Source organism: Panthera pardus, unplaced genomic scaffold, assembly GCF_024362965.1.
Source record: "Panthera pardus isolate Hobbes unplaced genomic scaffold, ASM2436296v1 HiC_scaffold_8, whole genome shotgun sequence".
Classification (NCBI taxonomy): Eukaryota; Metazoa; Chordata; class Mammalia; order Carnivora; family Felidae; genus Panthera; species Panthera pardus.
The window spans coordinates 10,486,943-10,511,265 of record NW_026527013.1 but is presented as its reverse complement, the minus strand read 5'-3'; the positions used below and the strand labels follow the sequence as shown (position 1 = coordinate 10,511,265).

Genomic DNA, 24,323 nt, shown 5'->3' with positions numbered 1-24,323 from the left:
GAAAGGAAAGGGAAGGGAAGGGAAGGGAAGGGAAGGGAAGGGAAGGGAAGGGAAGGGAGAAAGAAAAGAGAAAAGAGAGAAAAAAGAAAGGAAAGGAAAGGAAAAGAAAAGAAAGGAAAGGAAGGGAAGGGAAAAGAAAAAAGAAAGGAAAGGAAAGGAAAAGAAAAAAGAAAAGAAAAGAAAAGATGGTCAATGGTTTCCAATCCTGAGTCTAGGATTTTGGCTTAAAAGTAGTTTGGTTGTTGTTTTTTTAAGTGTGTTTCTTTATTTTGAGAGAGCACGCACAGGCATGAGCAGGGGCGGGGAAGAGATAAAGGGGGAGAGAAAGGATCCCAAGCAGGCTCCCCACTAACAGTGTGGAGCCCAACGGAAGCTCGAACTCGCGAACCTGTGAGATCATGACCTGAGCTGGAACCAAGTCAGACGCTTAACCTACTGAGCCACCCAGGCGCCCCTAAGATTTTATTTTTAAGTATTCTCCATACCCAGTGTGGGACTCTGACTCACGACTCTGAGATCACGAGACACATGCTTCATCCACCAACGGAGCCAGCCAGGCACCCCAAAAAGTAGCGCTTTTTTGCCCAATAGTTACTGGCACATGTCACAGTGACAGTATGTCAAGCATCCCAGAAGGAACATCTCACTGCATATTTTTTTAATAAAAACACTTTTATCACCCTTGTCATATATATGTATGCTATAACCAGGTGAGGAGATGATATTGTTAAATAGCTTGACTTTAGCAATCATTTCACTATTTTATAAAATACCATAGCAAAACCCAGTATTAGATTTTTAAAAAAATAGAAAAAAAAAACACACACAAACAAACTAAATTTAGGCCAGCCAAATCTGCCCACAGCCCGGTCTTCCCATCCTATAGCCACATAGGTACACATCTGATGAAGAAACATATTTCCTGTGTGTGTGATTTTGTGCATGCAGTTTTCACGCATTACATCACTAACATATTTCCGTGTAAATGGTATACGTCATCATTACCTACATTATTATCTTCAACGGTTTATCAAATTGCACTGTATATAATTTATTTGTACTATATTTATTTCCCTATTCTGGGAATTGTGGGTTGTTGCCAAAGAACCCCGTGAAAAAGACCATTGAAAATTTATCTGTGTACATTTGTTTGATATTTTCTTGGGATAAATTCATAGATGAAGAATCATTAGGTCAAGGAGAAAAGAAACATTTTATAGAGTTTGATGCATATCACCACATTGGCCTCCAGAAATGCTGTTTGCTGTGTTTTTATTCAGCTCAGGGATATCAAAGGATTTGTGTATGCCTACCTAAACATTCTGTTTTACCAATTTGCATGATGAGATAGTTTATGCTCTATAAAAATAATAATAATAATTTTTAATAGAAAATAAAATCCAATGCCTCACCTTCTTGGGAAACTGGAATCAGGATTCATTTATTAATTTGTTTGTTCATTCACTCACTCATTTCATTCAAAATTAAACCATTTTTCAGATTACAAGTAGCTCTCACCTTTCCTGACCTGGCCAGGTCCTAACTGATGGGAAACTGGTGCCCTGACCTCAATGGGTTTCATTTCCCTCATCTGTGAATGGGGATAATACCATGCATGGGGAGATACAGGAAGAACCCAACTGTATCCATCACCCAGCTTCAACGATTTCTAACCCACAGCCAGCCTTAACCATCTGCTAATGTTTAAGTTAAATATTTCCATGAGCTTTTTTCTTGATGGCAATTCTCCTGTGACCTCATTTTCATCGGAAGCATGGTTCCCCATTATAGAGATAAGCCATCAATTATTGACTCAGTTTCTCTTTGTTGAACATTTAGATCACTTCCTGTTTTCCACACTATCACCTATGCTGCTATGAACTTTCTCATAACTAAATCTTCCCTCCCGTCCATGTCGTTTTCTGAGAATAAAATTCCTAGGAACAGAATTGTTGCTTCAAAGATGATCGCTAGAGAACGTTAGTTACAGACTTGTATTTCAGGGGGGGCCTCGGTGGCTCAGTTAAGCGTCCAACTTCAGCTCAGGTCATGATCTCACAGTTTGTGAGTTCAAGCCCCCAGTCTCTGTGCTAGGAGCCTGCTTCGAATTCTGTGTCTCCCTCTTTTTCTGCCCTTCCCCTTCCCCCACTCATGTTCTCTCTCTCTCTCTCTCTCTCTCTCTCTCTCTCTCTCTCTTTCTCTCTCTCTCTCTCTCTCTCTCTCAGAAATAAACATAAAAAAAAAAAAAGAACTTGTTTTTCAGGAGTTAAGGAGTTAACTTCTTAACTTCAGTTTCCTCATTCGGATAATGGTCCCTCATGGGGTTATATGACAATGTACAGTGCCTGGAACATTCTAGACATTCAGTAAATGTGACCTGTTCATGTTGCTATTCACATTTTTAAAGCTTGTAATAATGATAAACTTGCCTGTTGTTTTTCTCACCAGCTATTGAAACTCTAGTTGTTACAGACAATTGCTCTGAAGAAGGAAAGGTCTTCAGCTTGAACACCTACATGAATTCAGTGGACATCCGTTGCGATGACATCGTGCAGGAAAACGTGAAAGGTACATGTAGTGGCTGCATTCAGAACCTCTAAGACACACAGATCAGCATCATTATGTGAGTCATTGAGAGAGTCGCCAATAAGATCTTTCCTAATTGGTTTGTTACCCGAAGACTGTGTCATTTGAGTCTTTTCCTTAAAAAAAAAAAAACAAAAAACAACTCCCCAAAGTGGAGGCTTTCTATTCTTCAGTGTGGAAGACACTTCTTTGCAATTTGGAGGCTTTTCTGTCCAGGTCTCCGACGGGGTTCACCCAAATGCAGTCCCTGAGAGAAGCATAAGGAGTGTATTTGGGATGTGATTCCAGGAGGCATCGGTAGGCGGATTAGTCACCGTTCTCCAGAGAAACAGAATCGATAGGATGTGTGTGTGGGCAGAAAGAGAAACAGAGATCTTAAGAAATTAGCTCATGTGATTATGGAAAGTAGCAAGTCTAAACTCTAGCCAGCAGGCCGGAGACCCAGGGAAGAGTTAATGTCGTAGCCGCAGACCAAAGACAGCCGAGAGACAGAATACCCTCTTGTTTGGGAGAAGTCAGTCTTTTTCCTTAAGGCCTGCAACTGATTGGGTGATGGAGGGTAATCTACTTTATTCAAAGTCTCCTGATGGAAATGTTACCCTCATCTGAAAAATACCTTTACGGCAACACCCGGACTCACATTTGACCCAACAGCTGGGTAGCATGGCCTAGCCACATTGACACAAAATTAACCATCCCAGTAGGGGAGAGAGGAAATGAGACAGAGAAGAGGGGACGGCCACTACAGGTGTCAGTATGTCAGTGAGCAGATTTGCTGCAGGTGGTAACTGTGACCGGCCCTACCGAGCTCTCCCATTCTGCCCTGTGTACAAATCAAACACACTCCCTACAGGGAATGCCCCCAGGCAGAGAGTTACAATTGTTCGCAATAGAATCTATCAGCAGATAAGAAACCCGGGGCGCCGGGGGGGCTCAGTCAGTTAAGCATCTGACTCTTGATTCGGCTCAGGTCACGATCCCTGGGTCATGGGATCAAGCCCTGTATCAGGCCCTCTGCTGAGTATGGAGCCTGCTTGGGAATCTCTCCTTCCCTCTCTCTGCCCTCTCCCCTGCTCGTGTGCGCTCGCTCTCTCTCTGTCAAACCCAAGAGGGCCCCGGGAATAGTCAAGGCACCTACAGCACCTGCTAATCCTGTGTACAAAGGAATGGAATGTTAAACTATTAACTGTCCCAGTGCTGCCAGACTTTCTGGTGTTTCAAGAGAAACCAAAAATCAGGTGGGTTGCATGAATACCTTCAATTTTTTTTTAATGTTTATTTATTTTTGAGACAGAGAGAGAGACAGCATGAGCAGGGGAGAGGCAGAGAGAGAGAGAGAGACCCAGAATCCGAAGCAGGCTCCGGGCTCTGAGCCGTCAGCACAGAACCCGACACAGGGCTCGAACTCACAAACCGCGAGATCGTGACCTGAGCCCAAGTGAGATGCTTAACCAACTGAGCCACCCAGGTGCCGCGAATACCTTCGGTTTTCAAATTTGGTCTTACGATAGCTGCCATGGCGTTATAACTGGTGTAACGTGATAAATGAGGTCTTAAAATCCCATCCTGTAAATGTGGGTACAGCTGGTCTGTAATGTCAGCAAAAGTCCCAAAGGAAAGACGACGAAACGTGGACAACTAACCACATGCTGAGCTGAGGAAGTGAGGCAATTAGTTCCTGTTACTTCCTCTCCTCCCCCAAAAAGATAAGCGCGTGAATCTGCCCCGTTCGAGAACGGGCCAGGCGGAGGATAGAAGCCAACCTCCAGCCACGTGATTCACACCGGCATTGTCCCCAGGTTCTTCGGAAACTCACGATTTGTGGAGAGTGTGCACGACTGCCCAGTGCAAGCCAGACAAAAACACATCTGTGGCCCCGCTTGCTCTTTAATCGCATCCTGGGGTCGTGGGGGGTCAGGATTTCACATAGGAATTCAGAGACGACACAGCTCAGCCCACAACAGCTGCCTATGCTGAACTGTTTAAGTAAATTACAGACATCGTAATGTGATTGCATGTGCCTCAAGGAGCCCCTGGCCTAGAGGTGCCCAGTATGGGACTATTCACCCTCCCCCAGTGATGCCCCATAGTCTCATCTCTGGACATTTGCATTATCTGTTCCTCTGCCAGGAATGCCAACCACCACTCCACTGGGTGAACTGTTACTCTTCAACACAGCCTAGCCCGCACCTCCTCCATGAGGCCTCCCAGGACTGCGCACTTCCATCACGGCACCAAAACCTGACCCTCCCTCCTCTACGTTCCCCCAGCATCTCGAACCTACCCCATCCTGGCATCTAACGTGTTGTGCTGTGTCTTGATTGACACGTCTTTGTCTCCCCCACTGTGCTGGAATCCCCATAAGGACCAAAATCATGAATGATTTCTTTCTATAGTCACCACGAGGGGCACATCACCTGGAGGACAGGGACAAATGTTCGCTGAATTAAATCCACATTTAGGGCGATGCCTCAACATTCCCAATGAGAGAAAAGAACCCATTGACAGATGTGTGACAAGCTCAGAGAGGGACATTTGTCTGTCCCTCAGGCTGTGTCTATTCTTTGTCATGGCAGCCATCCTGCATCCAGTAGGGATGTTGAGCAGCAGCCTCTCCCCCACCTTGATTCACTAGACGTCAGTAGCCGTCACCCAGTGCGACAACCAAAAATGCCTCCAGACATTGCCCAATGTCCCAAGAGGGGGCAGAATTGCCACTCCCCCCCCTGCCCCCGCCAACTGAGAAATGCTCATCTAGAGCGACCTTATAAATGACCTTCAAAGAGCAACAACTTTAAGATCGAAGGGAGGTGTTACCAACTCGCCCCGAAGACACCCACCGGAGGTGAGCTGGGACTGTCCCAGGTAATTCGAGACAGACAGTCACATGACACCACGTCCCCTGTAAAACATCTCAGAGAACAAACCCAGGCCACAGAGGCTGACCTTGGAAAAGTACAGCCACCCTTCTCTTTTCTGCTTGTGATTTTGCTCGTAACCAGAATACCTCTGCTCAAAACTAAGCCGTTTCTAAGCCTAAGAGCAGGTGGACAGATCACCTGCCCGTCTTTTCCGTCCACCTACCGCTGTTTCACTCTGACAAATGGAAAACTGTCATGAACTCAGAGAAACAGAAATGAATCGCTTCTGTTCCCTCAGGCAAGACCAGAGAAGCCTCAGTAGAGAAGCGTGTGAAGAATTTATTCGAACAGGAATTTATTTTACTGCAGAGCTAGTAAGGGACTTTTATCCAGAAACCTGTTAACCTGTTTCCGGTCCCTACAATCCTCACTCATCCACATAGATGGCCTCTGCGGCATGGACTTCTCTGCGGCTACAAAGAAAAAAGAAAACTTATGGACATGGGAATATGGTCATAGCATCCTGTAACTCTGTATAACCCATACTATATATAGCCCGTAATCCATTATATTCAAGCTAACTACAAATGCATTTGTTTTCTCCTTTTATATAAACAAGAGAAACTTATTTTCTCACAGTTCTGGAGGCTACAAGTCTGAGATCAAGGCGCAGGCAGGGTGGGTTTCTTCTGAGGCCTCTCTCCTTGGCAGATGGCCACCTTCTCTGTCTTCACACGGTCTTTTCCCTGTGAGTGCACGTCTCTGGTCTCTCTTTGCGTGTCCAGAGTTCTTCTTTACTCTTCAATGCGGCTCAGCTCTCACCCCCTCCGTGATGCCTCCCAGGATTGCCTATTTCTATCACGGCACCAAAGTCAGGTCCTCCCTCCTCTGGCCCCATCTTTATAAAGGCCCTGTCTTCAAACAGTCACATTCTGAAGGACTTGAACTTAATGAATTTGGGGGGTAGGGGGGACACAATTTGGCCCATCCTATTGATATATGCCATATGCATGTCCTTCCACTGTATCATAGTTATAAATACATGGTATAAATGTATCATGTGCATTTTTATTTTTAGCCTATTAAAGTATGTTAAATTATGGCATTCTTTTGCTTAACATCCTTTAGTGCCTTTCCACTAGCTTAAAATAAAAGATCTTTTTTTTCTTTTGGGGGTGGGGGGGAAGGGCAGAGATAAAATCCCAAGCAGGCTCCACACTGCCAGTGCAGAGCCCCACACAGGGCTCGATCCCATGAACCCTGAGATCATGACCTGAGCTGAAATCAAGAGTCAGCCACTTCCTTCTCCACCCAGCCGCCCCAACCACTGTCTTAAAATAAAAGCAAAAGCCCTCCTCAAGGCTTATAAGGCCCTGCAGGATCTGCCCCCATCACCCCGCCCTCCCCCCTCCCCCCCACACGCTCTCCACCCTACACACCCCTCTTCAGCCACACTGACCTCCTCCCTGTTCCCTGAACCAGCGGGGCACGTTCTCTTCTGTCGATGCCCACCTGGCCCTCCCTGCCATCACTCTGCTGTCTGAAAACTGTCTGAAATAGCATCCGCCAAATCTGCCTGTCCCCTCACCTCACTTAATTTTCTCCGTAGGACTGATCATCCTGTGACATAGGCTTTTATTGGTTTGTTTATGTTTGTTTGCTTCTCTCCTGGACCAGAAAGGAAGATCCCTAAGAAGTGGTTTATCCTGTCCCCCACTGTATCTCCAGAATAGTGTCTGGAACATAGTAGGCATTCCATCAAAGAAAACTGAATATGTGAATAGGTAGAGGTATAGGTATATTATGATCTCTTTTCTTTTCAATATTTATTTATTTTTGAGAGAGAGACAAAGACAGAGACAAGCAGGGGAGGAGCAGAGAGAGAGGGAGACACAGAATCCGAAGGAGGCTCCAGGCTCTGAGCTGTCAGCACAGAGCCCGACGTGGGGCTCGAGCCCACGAACCACAAGATCATGACCTGAGCCGATGTCAGACACTCAACCGACTGAGCCTCCCAGGATCCCCATATTATGATTTCTATATACACTATTTCTAGATCTGGTTTACGTATATAATATACAGAAGGAGATGATTACATTCATACATACAAAGAGATAGACATACGTGTAACCCAACTATTAACGGGTTTCCTTAAGTCCAGTCTCAACATTATTCTTCATCCAAAAGGAATGCAAAGCAAATGCTCCAAGTCTTGAGAAATAAGCCAGTCTTTCTGGAAGTCTCCAGAAGGCAGCAGAGGAAGTGGAATGACACCACATAAGACCTACCCAACTTGCTGAGTTTCCTCCTCTTCGAGGCTGACCCACCTCTCTCCTCTCCTCCTCCCTCAAAATCCCATCAGCCTCTTCTTGGCCCTCCCCCCAACTTTGATATCATTTTCTCCTAAGGCCAGCAGTGTCCTCTCTTACACAAATCAGCTTAACCTCTCTCGGTCCATCCAGTTCTTCCCCCAAGTTTTCCCCTATTCAGTCCAGAAAAAGAGTTCAGGGCCAAAAACATGAAGTCTGTGTCAGAGGTGGAAAAGGGAGAGACAGTGAGAATCTCTATTGCACTCACGCTCAGGTATGTGACTATGTGTGCACACGTATACCTGTGTATATGCACACGTGTGTGTGTGTGCATGTATCATAGGCGTGGGGAAGGAACGGTGGCATTTTTTTTCAGACTCTCATTTCTCCGATTCCTCAGGTCCCACCGCAATTGCCTTTATTTCATACTCTTCTCTTGGAAACATCATAAACGCAACGTTCTTTGAAGAGGCAAATGGCAAAGACCGAGTTTACCTGAACTCTCAGGTAGTGAGTGCCGCTATTGGACCCGAAAGGAATACATCTCTCCCCAAGTCTGTGATTCTGACTTTTCAGCACGTGAAGGTGGGTCAGAGCTGCTCTTTGAGCGTGCTTAGGGGGTCTTGGAGGTGGACCAAACAATGTGCACTCCGTCCCCAGTCTGGGCTTCTGGACTGTGCCGTCGAATACCGTAGCCAGGAGCCTCTTGAAACGTGGTGGGTCTGAATTGAGATTCAGAAGATGTAGTATTTCTGGATTTAGACTCAGTCTTCCCAGAGTTTGAACCCGTCCTAAGAAAACCACCATGCAAAGCAGCTCATTAATAATTTTTCGGGGGCTGCTGGCTGGCTCAGTCAGTGTAGCCTACGCCTCTTGATCTCGGGGTTGTGGGTCTGAACCCCACGTTCAGGGTAGAGATTACTTTTTTTTTTACATTTATTTATTTTTGAGAGACAGAGTGAGAATGGAGGAGGGGCAGAGAGAGAAGGAGACACAGAATCCGAAACAGGCTCCAGGCTCTGAGCAAGCGTTCAGCACAGAGCCCGATGCGGGGCTCGAACCCATGAACCGTGAGATCACGACCTGAGCCGAAGTCAGACACTTAACCGGCTGAGCCACCCAGGCACCCCTACTGTTTTTTTAATCTGAAAAAATAATAATAATAATTTGGGGGTGCCTGGGTGGCTCGGTTGGTTAAGCATAGGACTTGGAATTTTATTTTATTTTTGAATTTACATGCAGGTTAGTTAGCATAGAGTGCTGTAATGATTTTAGTAGATTCTAGTGATTCACCCCCCACGTATAACACCCAGTGCTCATCCCAACAAGTGTCTTCCCTAATGCCCCTTACCCATTTAGCCCACCCCCCACCCACAATGCCTCCAGCCACCCTCAGTTGATTCTTTGTATTTAAGAGTCTCTTATGGGGCACCTGGGTGGCACAGTCAGTTAAGCGTCCGACTTCGGCTCAGGTCGTGATGGATGTTAATTAACTTTGTTGTGCAGCGTATGCATAGATCAAATAATTATGTTGAATACCTTACACTTATGTAATTTATATGTCAATTATATCTCAAGAAAGCTGGCAAAGATATATAAACTTATTTTTTAATTTTAAAGAAAATAAGAATTCAGGGGGAGAAAGTGGGGACATGTCGGTTTCGCCTACCCGAGGCCTAAAATCTAAGTATGGAATTTTTGATATATGGCATCTAGAGATGGTCTAGCGAATTATCAAAGGAGATACAGCCTCCCAACAGGAGAACATTTTCCTCGTCTCCTTGGCCCCATGAAGTGATGCTCTGGAAACCCCTGGGAGAAAAAGAAGAGGTGGAAGGCTGATTCTGTTCTCTCTCTCCTGGCGACATTTCTTTCCTAAACTTCCCCGTCTCATTGCATGAGCAGTTGTTTTATAAGGGGTCAGGGACAGAACTGGTATGAAGACATCATGGAAATTTGCCTTCGGGAGTGTTTAGGAGAAAACTCTATGAGCCATAGATACTTGATTTTATTTTATTTTAAAGTTTATGTATTTATTTTGAGAGAGAGAGAGAGAGGGACAGAGAGAATCCCAAGCCGGCTCTGATGTCAACACAGAGCCCGACGTGGGCTCAAACTCACCAACCGTGAGATCAAGACCTGAGCCGGGATCAAGAGTCAAACGCTTAACCAACGGAGCCATCCAGGCGCCCCTCTTTTATTTACTTTTGTTTGTTTGTTTGTTTGACTTCCTGGTGGCAGATAAAGTCCTGAAACCAATGACGTCCTGTAAAATTCTGGCCCCCCCGAGAGCCTTGATTTTGTTTCGTGTTACATGGAACCCCAACAGCACTGCGACTGTGGGAACAGGCGTCCTGGCAGGCGTCCTCTTCAGTTAGAATAAAAATCGCCTGAGTCACTTCTAAGAGGCCACGTGTCTGTTCACTTGCCACCCCAGTGTAGACCCACACGCTGAGAGTTGTCCGTCCCAAGGAAGAACGTGACGAGCCCTTCTACTTTCAGATGAAGCCCAGCAGTGAAAAGGCCATCTGCGTCTACTGGAAAAGCATGAACGAGGGCGGCCAGTGGTCCAGCGACGGCTGTTTCCTGATACAAGCGAACAAAAGTCACACCATATGCAACTCCACCCACCTGTCCAGTTTTGCTGTCCTCGTGGCCCTAACCAACCAGGTACAACGTGTACATTTAATTCCTCCAGCCAGCCCTGTGTCAGCCCCTCTGGGGGGATGATAAATACTCTTTAAAAAAAATGGGAGGGGTGCCTGGGTGGCTCAGTCGGTTGAGCGTCCGACTTCGGCTCAGGTCACGATCTCAAGGTTGGTGGGTTCGAGCCCCACATCGGGCTCTGTGCTGGCAGTGCTTGGGAGTCTCTCTCCCTCTCTCTCTGCTCCTCCCCTGCCTGCACTCTCTCTCTCTCAAAATAAATAAACTTTAAAAAATCTAAAAACAGACACGACTAAACCATGTTCTCAGGGGTTGCATACTTAGGTGGTAAAACTATGAAGATAATCAAGAATTGCTTATCCTAAAAGGATCACGGTTACCTCTGGGGGAGAAGGTGGTTTGCAATTGGAAAGAGCTTCTGGGATAATGTCTACAGACTAATGATCTTACCAACCATTTACTAATTATGGATCATGTGATACATGTGTGTGTGTGCTCTTTTCTATATGTGCATTATATTTCACAATTTTTAAGGTTAAAAAAAACACAAAGGATTAAGAAATTCTATAAAGTGACATTGAAATAAGTGAAAATCCCCATGTGATTATAAGAGACGGCAACTGTCATTTCCCACCGGTGAGTCTCGCTTGAGTCTGCGTGGCTCATCAGACTTGTGGCTCCTGTCTTTAAGGAGATGAGCCCCAAGAGCTGAATTAGACAGATGCCTTAGTTTGGGATCTCCTGTAAGCAGATCCTGAGACAAAAAATTTGAGGGCAAGTAGTTTCTCTGGGAGGCGACCCCAAGACACATCAGTAGGACAGTAGGGAGGTGAGACAGAGAAGAGAAGGCAGCCAGTAAGCGGTGTGTCAAAGAGGAAGTTACTGGGGCACCTGGGTGGCTCAGTCAGTTTGATTTCTGCTCAGGTCATGATCTCAGGGTCATGAGATCGAGTCCCACATCGCACTCCCCACCAGGAAGGCAGCCTACTTAGGATTCTCTCTCTCCCTCTCCCTGTGTCCCTTCCCTTACCTCTAAAAGAGAGAGGCGGGGAGAGGGAGGGGGAGAGAGAAAGTTACCAACGTAGACAACTGGGACTCAATCCCATTGGGTACTCCTGGGAGATATCCTAGAACATGCATTTCAGAGCCTTCCCACATAAAGGTGAGGGAGCTGGGATATTTATCCACCAATGCCATACTTGTATTGTTTGAGGGAAGCTTCTAGGGGTATTAACATCCTGGTACTTGTGGCCCCTCTGGCATGTCCAGGCATGCTCCTGTGGCAGGAGAAATAGTCTACGGCAGGGTCACTGGATTTCACAGAAAACGGCCAAAGGACAGGTAGCAGAGAGCGTGAGGGGCCTCTGCGACACAGGGCTTCCTTTATCTCTTGAGTGCAAGACTTAGCCTAGCACATTCTTTCATTTCCACATGAATCTGCTGTACAACATAGAGCCTATGGTTAACACAGTATTGTGCACTTAAAAACTTGTCAAGAGCGTCGATCTCGTGTTGTTTCTTACCACAGAAAGAAAAAAGCAAGGGGGACACAGGATCGTGGAGGTGATGGATAGTTTATTACCTTGACTGTGGTGATGGCATCGTAGGTCTGTGCCTATGCCCAAACTCATCAAAATGTGTGCATTCAACGTGTGCAATATTTTGTATGTTACGTATACCTCAGTAAAGCCGGGAAGAAGACGACTTAGTCTGACAGACGCTTCTTAAACTCTTATCAACTGGCTTCATGCCTATGTTTGGGATGCCGCATTCCAAAGGGGGGAAAATTAATCCTGGAGACTGACTGTGATGTCCTCCTCGGTGGGTCCCAGGAGGAGGATCCTGTGCTGGTTGTCATCACCTACGTGGGGCTGGGCCTCTCTCTGCTGTGCCTCCTCCTGGCAGCCCTCACCTTCCTCCTGTGCAAAGCCATCCAGAACACCAGCACCTCGCTCCACCTGCAGCTCTCGATCTGCCTCTTCCTGGCCCACCTGCTCTTCCTCACGGCCATCGACCAGACCAAGATCAAGGTACTGACACTGTCACAGAGGACCCCCTGCCCTGAGCCACGGGATGCTCAGTTCGTGGAGCCCTGCTGCACTGATACCTTAACACAATATCGTTGGGTGACAGGGAGGCTGGAGGGGTAAATAGCCTATTTCACGTTGACTGATGAAGCAGAAGACAATCCTCTCTCAACAACTCAACCCTATATATATATATATATACGAGTTCTCCCCGCTGGCAAGGTATGGGAGGGGTCCTGGGGCCACCCTCCTCCCTGACAGTCCCTCCTGGTGACTCCTTCCTCCTCCCCCAGCTGCTGTGCACCATCATCGCGGGGGCCTTACACTATCTCTACCTGGCCTCCTTCACCTGGATGCTCTTGGATGGTCTACACCTCTTCCTCACGGCACGCAACCTGACGGTGGTCAACTACACCAGTGTGAGCAGGTTCATGAAGAGACTCATGTTCCCTGTGGGCTATGGAGTCCCGGCTCTAATCGTGGCCATTTCTGCTGCATCCAGACCTTCCCTTTATGGAACACCCACCAGGTAAGTGCAAATTCCCACTGCCCCTATCTTCTCCAGCACAACTGTGGCCATCATAGAACCAATAGCGATTTAATTTCCCCCGAACATGATAGGCAGAGGAAAGGTCAGTGCCCACTCCGAAGACATCTCTCTGATGGAATTTTGTGTTCCTTGAACTGTTTTTAAGTCCTTAAGATTTAACTATTTTAAATGTTCATTATGAAGTATTTAATCATTATATATTACACATTCTAGTGATTCTTTATCCACAAAGGTCAATGTCCTCTTGAATCACTTCTCATCTCTCTCTTAGATGCTGGCTCCACACAGACAAAGGATTTGTATGGACCTTCCTGGGCCCCGTCTGCACCATCTTCTCTGTGAGTAACACATGACATCAGAGCATCCTGCCTGCCAAAGTGACGGTCATTCAAAGACCAGGTGTACCAGGAGGGTTACAGGCAGCGGGAGCAATCATTCCAGTTGGCCCAGGACTGATGAGAGACCCCCCACCCCAGGATGCAGGAATTTCCGTTGCAACAACAGGACTAACATGTTTCCTGAGACCTGGGACTTTCAGTGCTAAAATTTGGAGTTTCCATGCGAACTGCATCGAAGTGCTCGCCAAAGTTACAGGACAAACACATGCCTGAGTTACAGGGTGGTTGGTCTAGTCTTCTAGGACTTCTACAAAAGGCAAAAGCTTCTTACCTGCCGGGTTAGGTGTTGGATGAGCTAGGAGGATGCTTACCAGATGTGGAGTGAATTTAATACACATGTGGGCTTTCTGCAGATTAATCTGGCCTTCTTTCTGATGACCTTCTGGATTGTGAAAAACAAGCTCTCCTCCCTCAACAGAGATGTGTCCACCCTCCAGAACACCAGGTGAGGAGGAGTCAGAGGAATGTCCCCCATCCAGAGCATTATCCTCAGAGCTCCAAGGATCTGATGTCCAGAGAGAATGGACTTTGCCCTGATACACAGGGATTGCTTCCATGCCTTACATAGCAGGTCCTGAGAACATTTCTATCCTGACAACACACTCAAAACATCACATAACAGTTCCCAGAACCCAGCGCACCCTTTCATGGTCATGCCTTCATGCGTTTTAGGCCCCCTGCCTTCCCCTTCTCTTGTCCCACGTGAACGCAGGTTCATCAACCGCATGTCACTTCGTCTAAGGGTTTGGGAATGTCCTTTCCTTTCCTCAACTTTGCACAGAATCAGTGGCCTCTATTCTGGGCAAAGCACATTCTGGGTCAGGTCATGGAGAAGGTGGGGACAGGAACAGCCCTGGATGGGATCTGGGCAGAAGTACCTCACTTTGCAAATGTTACAAGTCATCATTTGTTTTTGTCTTGCCACCAAACTCTAAGGGCTGTGGAAACAGAAGTCTTGTCTTGGTTGTTCTGAATGCCCAAGCCCCAGCCTAGGGCCAGGGGCACAGAATGTTCTCGACAATGTCAGCTGAACAAAATTAGGGGTCTTCCTGAAACATCGTGACCTTTTTGAAACTCACATTCTGGAGTGTCACTACCATCCCTAGTCCTAGTCAAACTGCCGTCCCTGACCCAAACACCATTTCTTTTTATGGAATCATTGACGATAAAGATCCAAGTTGATCGCTACTCAGTAGGAAGCATCCGTGGAGTGGACTTGAAAACAGGTGGGGAGGGGAGGGGGCTGTTGCTCCGGTGCATCACGAGCCTCCTCTCTCCTCCTACCCAGGATGCTGACATTCAAAGCGACGGCTCAGCTCCTCATCCTGGGTTGCACGTGGTGTCTGGGCGTCCTGCAGGTGGGGCCAGCTGCCCGCGTCATGGCTTACCTCTTCACCATCATCAACAGCTTGCAGGGAGTGTTCATCTTCCTGGTGTACTGCCTCCTCAGCCAGCAGGTAAACACCAACCCCTTTTTTTATTGTCATAAAGTTAGGACATAGTGTAATGAACCCTTGAATCGTTTCAATCTATGTTCTCTGAATTTTCATATAAGCTGTGAGCCATGTGTAAACACTATGTTCTCTCTACTTCAAGATATTCTTGATTATAAGATACATGAATTTATTAACACCTTTCAGAAAGTAAATAGTTGCTACATCAAGGAAATATGTTTTTCTTCAGTTTTCCCATTTGTAATAGTCAGCTATTGCTGTGTAACAAACGACCTCAAAAATCTCCGGAGCCGAAACACAAACGTTTGCTTTTCTCATTCTCAAGTCTGATTGAGGTTCAGCCGATCTTGTCTGGGCTCAGCTTGGCTTGGTTCTAGAATGTAGATCACGTTCAGGTCTTCTCCTTGAGACTCCTCCTGAGGCTTAGCGGAAACCGAGAAGCTCCCTAGGATCTGTTCTTCTGATGACAATGGCAAAATCACAAGAAGAAGACAAGTCCTGTTGGAAAGGGGCCATTTCAAGCCTTGTGGTCCTGCTTGAATCACTTCCACTGATATTGCCTTGGCCAAAGAAAGTCATATGTCCAAGCCCAAAGTCAAGGGAAAAGAACCCTCTAGCCACCAGGAGGCTAAGACAGGGTGTAATACTGTGACAGAGGAGTGAATAATTGAAATCACTAATGCAATCCACCACACCACTTAAACACATGAATTCTTAATCACATTTCCATGTGATGGGATAGTTTCCATACTAATACGTTTTAATAGTTCTATGACGGCATTAAATAATAAGTTAATCTTTCCAACATGTTATTATGAACATTTTCAAACACACAAAAAGGTTAAAACAATTATGCAATGGACACATATATACCAATCACTTCAATTATCTTTGTGCTATATTTGTTTTGCCACATTGTCTGTCCACATATCCATTCTTTTACCCATTCTCCACCACTAAGTCCCTGGTAACCCCTATTCTACTTTGTGGCTCAATTACTTAGACTATTATAAGGATCTCAGGTATGTGGAACCAGACGATATTTGTCCTTTGTTCCAGGCTTATTTCACTGAGCGTAATGCCTTCAAGGTCCATCCACGTTGCAGCCTGTACCAGAATACCATTCCTTTTTAAGGCTCAGTGAATAATATTTCATTGTCCACATATGCCACGTGTTGTTGAAGTTTTTTAAAACTTGTTCTATTCCTGACTCACTGGTTTCTCTCTTCACCCACCAATGTTAACAGAAACCATTCCAGTCTTGTCTTTGATATTCCAGGTCCGAAAATGGTTCCGAGAGATCATGAAATCTAAACCTGAGTCTGAGACTTACACACTTTCCACCAGGTTTGGCGCAAACTCAAGACCCAGTGAGGTAAGAGGATTTGTGATTTATTCTAATGTTTCCTCCCTTGACACCCAAAGCCCCCTCTCCACGTCTTCGTATGAGGTCCCTTCCCTGGGGGGGTATGACAGAGAGCTCTTTTCCTGATGACCTGGTTTGCATTTCTCATTCTTACCGTATCGTTCCTCAGTTGACCCCTCCCTGATTACTGACAGTGCTTAAGCTGGCTTGTGTATATATTCTCGTCATACAAATGAGTAAGGGTCAAACGTGTCACCAGCATAACTGCCACCTAACGTAGAATCCTTGGGGGGAGGCTTAGAATCACAGACATAGAGCAGTGGTCATTATCCTCTGAAATCCCGCTATCCCTTGGAGAGGTGGACGTAAGCCCAGTGGTGTTGGCAGAAAGGGCTCCAGGAGAGGCACCCCACCCCAGCTGCTCTACATAATTATAGGAGAGGAGCATATGGAATAATGGGACCTTCCAGGGAGAGGAAATGGTCTTGTTAGAAAGAGGACCTCCGTGGAACTTGATAGCTGGTATTCAACTGTTCCTCCATTGACTTAACTCAGACTCGATGCACCAAGGAATGAGTTTCCAGCACTACCTTGGACCTCTCTGTAGCTGTCCCTTATTTGCCTCTTTGGAGAAATGAGAGAACATACTTCTCCAAGAAGGCATGCCCCTAGATAGGCAAGAAGGGCTCCAAAACTCATAATCCAAAAAATTTTTCCCAGTCTCATTTGTATGCTCCCATACACCCACCACATCTGCTAGCCAAGGAGCCTTCGAGTGTGTTGTTTTTAGAATAAACAGAATTGAGACACATAGTTTTCCACATTATTTGAGCTAATATGTGATACTCTCAGCACCGGAAATATTGAGTCAGTAAAGAAGCATCTATCCCTAACTGGAGGCGAATTCATTCAAAATCTCTCCAAAAGGGCTAAAAGGAAAACAAGACCAAAAAAAAAAAAAATCCTAGGGCAAGTCAAGTGATCAGAAAACAAAACAAAACAAAATGAAACTGTGAGTATCAGGTTTAAATCATTCCCAATGAGAGTAAAATTGTCAAAGGGACTGACTGCTGGCTGTGACCATTACAAGACTTCCTTGATAATCCAGAATGATTTTCAAAGCTTCCAGCACTCCAGTAACTGGTTTCCCACAATAAATAAGGAATTTTTTTTTTTACTATTGTTCTGTAACATTGTGGAAATTGAGTAAGATCAGTGTATCTTTGAAAGGGGAATATATATATATATATATATATATATATATATACACATATATATATATATATATATATACACACACATATATATATATAAGCTCCCTGTAGGAAATACATTCACTTTAATTAAAAGAATCTCTGAAGCTTTTACTTTTCTAGGCACAGAGTATGATTAAAAAGCTAAGAAACAAAAATCCAGGGCACCTGAGTGGCTCAGTCAGTTGAGTGTCTGTCTGACTCTTGATTTCGGCTCTGGTCATGATCCCTGGGTTGTGGGTTTGAGCCCTGTGCTAAGTGTGGAGCCTGCTTAAGGTTCTCTCTCTCTCTCTCTCTCTCTCTCTCTCTGCCCCTTTCCCCTGCTCATGCACTCTCTCTCTAAAAAAACTTTTTTTAAATCCTTCCTCTTTCTCCATGGACAAATTTGCCCTTGGGTTAAATTCCAAGCTGTGCTCTCTAGAAACTTGCTAACGTTGGAAGGTCAGTTCTGCAACCAGGCAATATTGTTTGTGGAAAAAGTCACGTCTGACTAGACAGAGAGTTCTGTGAATGAACCGTAAATAACAGGAGGGAAATGATAGCTTTGGACTTCCTGCATACAATGACTCATAGAACGAGGCCAGGAACCCCTGTCCTCACGGGCTGCTACAGGAGGCATCGCTTTTCTCGTGCAGCTTTTAAACCAGGCTGTAACTTGTAGGTGGTAAACGTGATATTTGTTGAGTTCTGCAACGTGTCAAGGTGCTGCAGTGGGCAAGAGACATACAAAAGGAACAAGACGTCGGGCGCCTGGGTGGTCAGTCGGTTGAGTGTCCGACTTCAGCTCAGGTCAAAGCATCTGACTCTTGATTTCAGCTCAGGTCGTGATCCCAGATTCATGAGATCGAGCCCCCTGTTGGGCTCTGTGCTGACAGGGCAGAGCCTGCTTGAGATTCTCTTGTCTCTGTCTCTCTCTCTCTCTCTCAGCCTCTCCCCCCCCTCAAAATAAGTAAATAAACATTTTTTTAACTAAAAAAAAAAAAAACGAATTCTTCATTTGGGATTTTTAAATTCTCCCACTTCTTAAATTTTTTTTAATGTTTGTTTATTTTTGAGAGAAAGAGAGAGAGAGAGCATAAGCAGGGGAGGGGCAGAGAGAGAGGGAGACACAGAATCCGAAGCAGGCTCCAGGCTCCAAGCTGTCAGCACAGAGCCCGACGCGGGGATCGAACTCATGGACTGTGAGATCATGACCTGAGCCAAAGTCAGATGCTCAACCGACTGAGCCACCCAGGCGCCCCAAGAAGTCCTCCCATTTAAGCTGAAGAAGGCCACACCTGTCCTAAGATTCCAAAATGCTAGGCGATCATGTCATTCTTTCCTGCTGGATGGAGCTCTTGTCGCCAAGGACTTGCTAACAGGCTCTGAAAAAGCCACAATAACCCAGTTTTTGACCAGTTTGATCCAGTTCAGACACCAGGCTAACCATCCAGATGACCTCAATATCATTTCCATCCAACTGTGATTTTTAAAAAAAAAGCACACCTAGGGGCGTCTGGGTGGCTCAGTTGGTTGGGCATCCGACTTCAGCTCAGGTCGTGATCTCACAGTTCGTGGGTTCGAGTCTCCCGTTGGGCTCTGTGCTGACAGCCCAGAGCCTGGAGCCTGCTTCCGACTCTGTGTCTCCCTCTCTCTCTGTACTTCCCTGCTCATGCTCTGTCTCTCTCAAAAATGAATTAAATGTTAAAAGAATTTAAAAAAAAACACACACACCTACCGGCACCATGACAGATCCAACTGTGTCCACGTGGGGGAAGAAAAGAGGTGGCACTTTGATTCCTAGAAGCCCCCTCCCCCTTGCCTGAAAAACCCCCACGTCAGCTTTGCTTATCAGCCCCTTAATTAGCCTAACCCCATAAAACCCTGACCATGAGACCTAACCAGGGAGAAGGTGCCTTTAGAACATGAGCTCCCTGGGGTGCCTGGGTGGCCCAGTCAGTTGAGCGCCCGAATCTTGATTTCGGCTCAGGTCATGACGTCATGGGATTGAGCCCCATTTCAGGCTCTGTCCTGAGTGTGGAGTCTGCTTGAGGTTCCCCCCCCCACCTCTCTCTCTCTCTCTCTCTCTGCCTCTCCCCCCCCAAAAATTTTTTTTAAAAAAGATTAATTTTAAAAATAAATTTTTAAAAAAGAACACAAGCTCCCCGTCTCTGTTCTCTGGCCATTGAATAAATTACCAGCTTACCATCAAATACTGTTTTGGTGTTTGGCCATTCGACAAATGGTATATTGAGGAGGCAAAGGACCTACCACTTAAGTAACACTGCCTTTAACCCACTTCTGCACTTTCTTTCTGTTTTATTGGTGGGGGTGGGGGTGGGGGTTGCTTTGTTCTGTTTCATCCTTACTTCTACCTTTAATCTAAACGTCTTTGCTTGTCGGGGGAGGGGGGGGTGTTTTCCCAGAGCAACTGAAGAGAAAATATTCGAACTAGAACATTCGACCCCACATGGAAAGTCACAGCCACGGATTTGGTTGGCATCGTGAAGAACAGAGCTGGAGACCAGGGGGACCATTACCTTTGACCTCCTTGGAGAGGAAATGTTCAGCCTTTACTTCCTGAAGTGTTTGTTCTGCACAACGGGCCCCCAGTAAATGGGCGTTGCATTGGGTTTCTCTTCGCTGTCATGGGCTCAGCCAGCGCTTGTCGCTGGGGACCCCAATCATGGCCATTGCAAATAGTCCCTGGACATTTTGTAAACAAGGCAGGCCCCTTTAAAGGCCTTTCCTCAAATTCTTACACGCATTTGTCCTAACCTTGCTCTTGAAACTCATCCAGTCCTTCAGACCCTCAGCTTCTCCCAAACTGTCAGCTGTACCTCCTTTCTTATCCAGGCTAAAGCTCATGGTCAACCATGTCGAAAGATTTTCTCCCCTAATCGTGACACCTTACTCCCTCATTCTGATTCCATTCTGATTCCTGGGAACACCTTGATCCAGGACCAGTCCAACAATGGCAGTCACTACAGATTGCTAACTCAGCAGCCCTCACCGTATCATATGCTCCTTATCAACACAACCTTGGTTATTTGCAGGTGTGGGACAGCAGTGTGCCTGGACGCAGGGGGCCAGCCGAGACTGGTCTGAGCCCAGTTATTCTCAACCAGAGGTGATTCCCCACCCCCATAGGACAGTTGGCAAAGTCTGGAGGCCATTTTTTGTTGTCACGACTGGGGAAAGGCAGGGGAATGCTACTGGCGTGTATGTGGCAAAGGGCAGGGATGCTGCTAAACGTCCCATAATGAACAAGACAGCCCCCACACCCACACAACCAAGGGTTATCAGTCCCTAAATGTCAGTAGCGCTGAGGTCAAGAAACCCCAGCCTAAACTAGCCGTAGCGATTGTGTTCCCATCTGCTAGAGACTGGTTTAGGATGGGTGCATCTGGACCAGTTCTGGGCAATGAGATATAAGAAACACCTACTGGAAAATGCCTCTTCTCCTTGATAGAAACAAAGACAAATTCAAGGGCAGCCTCCCCATGACGTCCTGGTTTGGGCTGCTATACGACCCTATTGCTAAGCCACTTTGGGTCGGGTAATGTTATTTGGAGTCCAAAGCATCCTTCTTTGTGAACAAACGACTTCTCCATCAGGGCAATGAGATCCCAGAATCACTCGGTTTGGAGTCATCACAAATACGTGCTTTCTGATATACACCAGACTCTCCATGCTACCCAAAATTTGTTCTTCCTGTCCGTAGTCAGCTTCCCCCCAAGAAAAGTTGTAGCTTTTCCCTTCCTTCCTCTGTCCCCATCACCTTTCCCCTTACATGAGGCAGGAGACCTTGTCGACTCCTTCAGAGATAACAAACACCAGCTGACAGAAACTACCCCGACTTCCTGACGTCCTTTACAAATACATCCACATCCATGCCTACCCTTGCTTCCTTCCCTCACTGGTGCCCTTCGTCCCCTCTTCCATTCTTCCACAACAGCAAAGGGATCCCTCCTCTGGTTCAAGGTTAACCCCTCCCTCTGTGCTTTGCTTATCCCCTCCGGCCTCTCTGGGGACTTTTCTCCACTGATATCTCCTCTCTCTGTCTTGAGTCTCCCACCTCTCCGACCTCCTGTCTCCTGGTTCTTCCCCCAGCGGTATTTAAATATACTGAAGGGGTCACTGGTGGTGGGTGGTTCAGTCGGTTAAAGCATCCAACTGTTGGTTTCAGCTCAGGTCATGATCGCGCAGTTGAGGAGTTTGCACCCCACATCGGTCTCTGTGCTGACGGTGTGGAATCTGCTTGGGATTCTCTCTCTCTCCCTCTTTCTCTCTGCACCCCCCCCACTCTCTCTTTCTCAAAATAAATAAATAAGCTTTAATAAAGAGAGAAACTAAAAAGAGGTTAGCAAACTTTTTCTGCCAATGGCCAAATAGCAAATATTTTAGACTTTTCAGGATGTGTGTGTGTGTGTTTATTAGAAATATAAAAACCATTTCTAACTCACTGGCCTTACAAAAACAGGCTGCACTCAGGATTTGACAGCCCCCCCCCCCACCAAGCTATAATTTGCTGGCCCTTGTGTTAAAGGAAGAGAAATGGTGAATTCTAGGCAAATGGCCACTTGTACATTTCTCGACTCCTCTCCGTCCCCTACACTAATATATCTGCTTCTTTAAACCCAGAGTCTGCTGGGGCCAGTGGCATCTGGGTAGAGATGAGGGTGTTGTCTCTAGGGGAATCCCCAAAGGGAAATCTGGGGGTGACATGTCTCCCCCATGCACCAGGTGGAGAGTCCCAAGATAAGCTGAAGAACACTCCAGGCTGAAGATCAGACACCGTCCATCCCAGGAAGAGTCTGGCCCACAGGGGTCCATGGACCTCCTGGGATAGGCCCGCATCACTCCCGTGTGTGTGTGTGTGTGTGTGTGGGTGGGTGTGTGTGTGTGAGATCCCTCTGGCCCCCAAGAACTCCAAGAGGAGCCCTGCTCCTGAATCTAGGAGGAAGCAGAGACCGGGGAGCAAGGAGGTGTCTCTGCTTACCTGCCTGGTGTGCACATGCACCTCTTGGGGTGAAGAATCAGCCTCCTCCCATCGCTTGGGAAACGGCCCCTGCTTAGAGTTCTCAACCCCCCAGGGCTGAGCCCCAAGAAGAAATGACAACACTGAGAGGTCCCGGCAGCTGCAAAGAGGATGGTCCGGTGTAACTGACGCCCACCCAACAGACCTGCTGGTGTAGACAGACAACACGAGAATAATTCCAATAAGAACTGAACACAATCAAATAAGAATGTATGGAGATTCGAGTACAGAACCAAAATGCTCTTTGGAACTAAATAAAAATGGGATAGGGGTGCCTGGGTGGCTCAGTCGGTTAAGCGGCCGACTTCGGCTCAGGTCGTGATCTCGCGGTCTGTGAGTTCGAGCCCCGCGTCGGGCTCTGTGCTGACAGCTCAGAGCCTGAAGCCTGTTTCAGATTCTGTGTCTCCCTCTCTCTGACCCTCCCCCATTCATGCTCTGTCTCTCTCTGTCTCAAAAATAAATAAACGTTAAAAAAAAATTTTAATAAAAATGGGATAAACAAGAGACTTTTCTGGATCAACAAGAGAAGAGTACGGTCACTGTCAAGAGCCAAATTAGGGGCTTAGAAGAACACATGGAAGAAATATCTCAAAGCACAGATCAAAATGCCAATTGATGAAAATTGCGAAGGAGAAGAATTAGCCTGAGATGCCCAGGAGATCTGACATGGGAATGATAGGGGGTTTTGGAAGAGTAGGGGGGAGGCATTCAGGTCCATTCGATGTAATTAAAAAAAAAATCCTCTCTGCTGCATTAACTTCTCTCTCTCTCCCTTTCTCTCTCTCCACCCAACATTCTAGAAAAGTTGTTTACGCTCTGTTATCCCCACTTCCTGCCGCCCCCTCACTGCTCAACCACTCCAACACACCCAGGAACGGCTCAATGTCCCAAATGCTTCCTCTGTGCTAAGGATGGAGACTTCCCAGTCTTTTCTAACTTGACCTTCGGGTCACCCTTAATTGCACGGGTCTTCTTTTCTTTTTCTTTTTCATAATCAAGTATCTCAATTTCGTCCAGCTTTATTGAGGTATAATTAACACATAAAAATTGTCCATGATGGTTTGATCTACGTAAAGTGTCGATGATGGTTTGATCTACGTAAAGTGTCCATGATGGTTTGATCTACGTAAAGTGTCCATGATGTTTGACCTCCGTAAAGTGTCCACGATGGTTTGATCTACGTAAAGTGTCCATGATGGTTTGATCTACGCAAATTTTCCATGATGGTTTGATCTACATATGCATTGTCCCCTTTGCTTCTTAAGCTCTGTCTTCTTGGCTTCTCTGGCACGATCGTCCTATAAGAGTGGTCAACTCATCCCAGTTTGCCCAGTACTTTCCCTGCTTTAGCACTGAGCATCCCACATCCCAGAAACCCCTCCAGCCCAGGCAAGCCAGAACCACGCCACAGGCTTGTCTTCTCCTGTCCCAGAGTGTCTCGATTTGGATTCCCCCAAGAGCAAACTCTGAGACAAGGATTCGAGCATAAGTACTTTATTTTGGAGGTGATCCCAGGAAACACCAGCAGGAATGTGAAGACGGGAGTCAGAGAAAGAAAGGCAGCCAGTCCAAGCTGTGTTCAAAGATGTGTTATCGAGTCTCCGTAAATAAAGTTTTTTTAATTAAAACAAAAATAAATGTGTCCACAAGCATTATTTTCTTCCTCAGCTTTAGGTAATAATAACTCCATCTTTCCTGTTCCTTTAGTTGAAAATTTTGGAGTAATTCTTTACTCTTCTCTTTCACACCCCACATTCACTCCAGCAGCAAATCCTATTAGTTTTCTCTTCAGAATAGATTAATTTTCTTCCTACCCTTCCTCTCATCCGCATTTT

The 24,323-nt window shown here is 46.3% G+C and overlaps 1 protein-coding gene across 4 annotated transcripts in view; it reads left to right on the top strand.

Moving 5' to 3' along the window:
- ADGRE3 (adhesion G protein-coupled receptor E3) overlaps positions 1-21,806 on the top strand; it is a 46,008-nt gene extending 24,202 nt beyond the window's left edge. For all 4 annotated transcript variants that reach the window (XM_019427431.2, XM_019427430.2, XM_053897226.1 and 1 more), the window contains 10 exons: positions 2,449-2,568; positions 8,157-8,341; positions 10,259-10,426; positions 12,253-12,450; positions 12,741-12,976; positions 13,269-13,335; positions 13,749-13,840; positions 14,684-14,852; positions 16,129-16,224; positions 19,856-21,806. In XM_019427431.2, the coding sequence (XP_019282976.2) occupies positions 2,449-2,568; positions 8,157-8,341; positions 10,259-10,426; positions 12,253-12,450; positions 12,741-12,976; positions 13,269-13,335; positions 13,749-13,840; positions 14,684-14,852; positions 16,129-16,224; positions 19,856-19,882 (1,358 nt within the window). In that variant the 3' untranslated portion in view covers positions 19,883-21,806. The remainder of the gene's footprint in view (positions 1-2,448; positions 2,569-8,156; positions 8,342-10,258; positions 10,427-12,252; positions 12,451-12,740; positions 12,977-13,268; positions 13,336-13,748; positions 13,841-14,683; positions 14,853-16,128; positions 16,225-19,855) is intronic.
- The last annotated feature ends 2,517 nt before the right edge of the window (positions 21,807-24,323 follow it).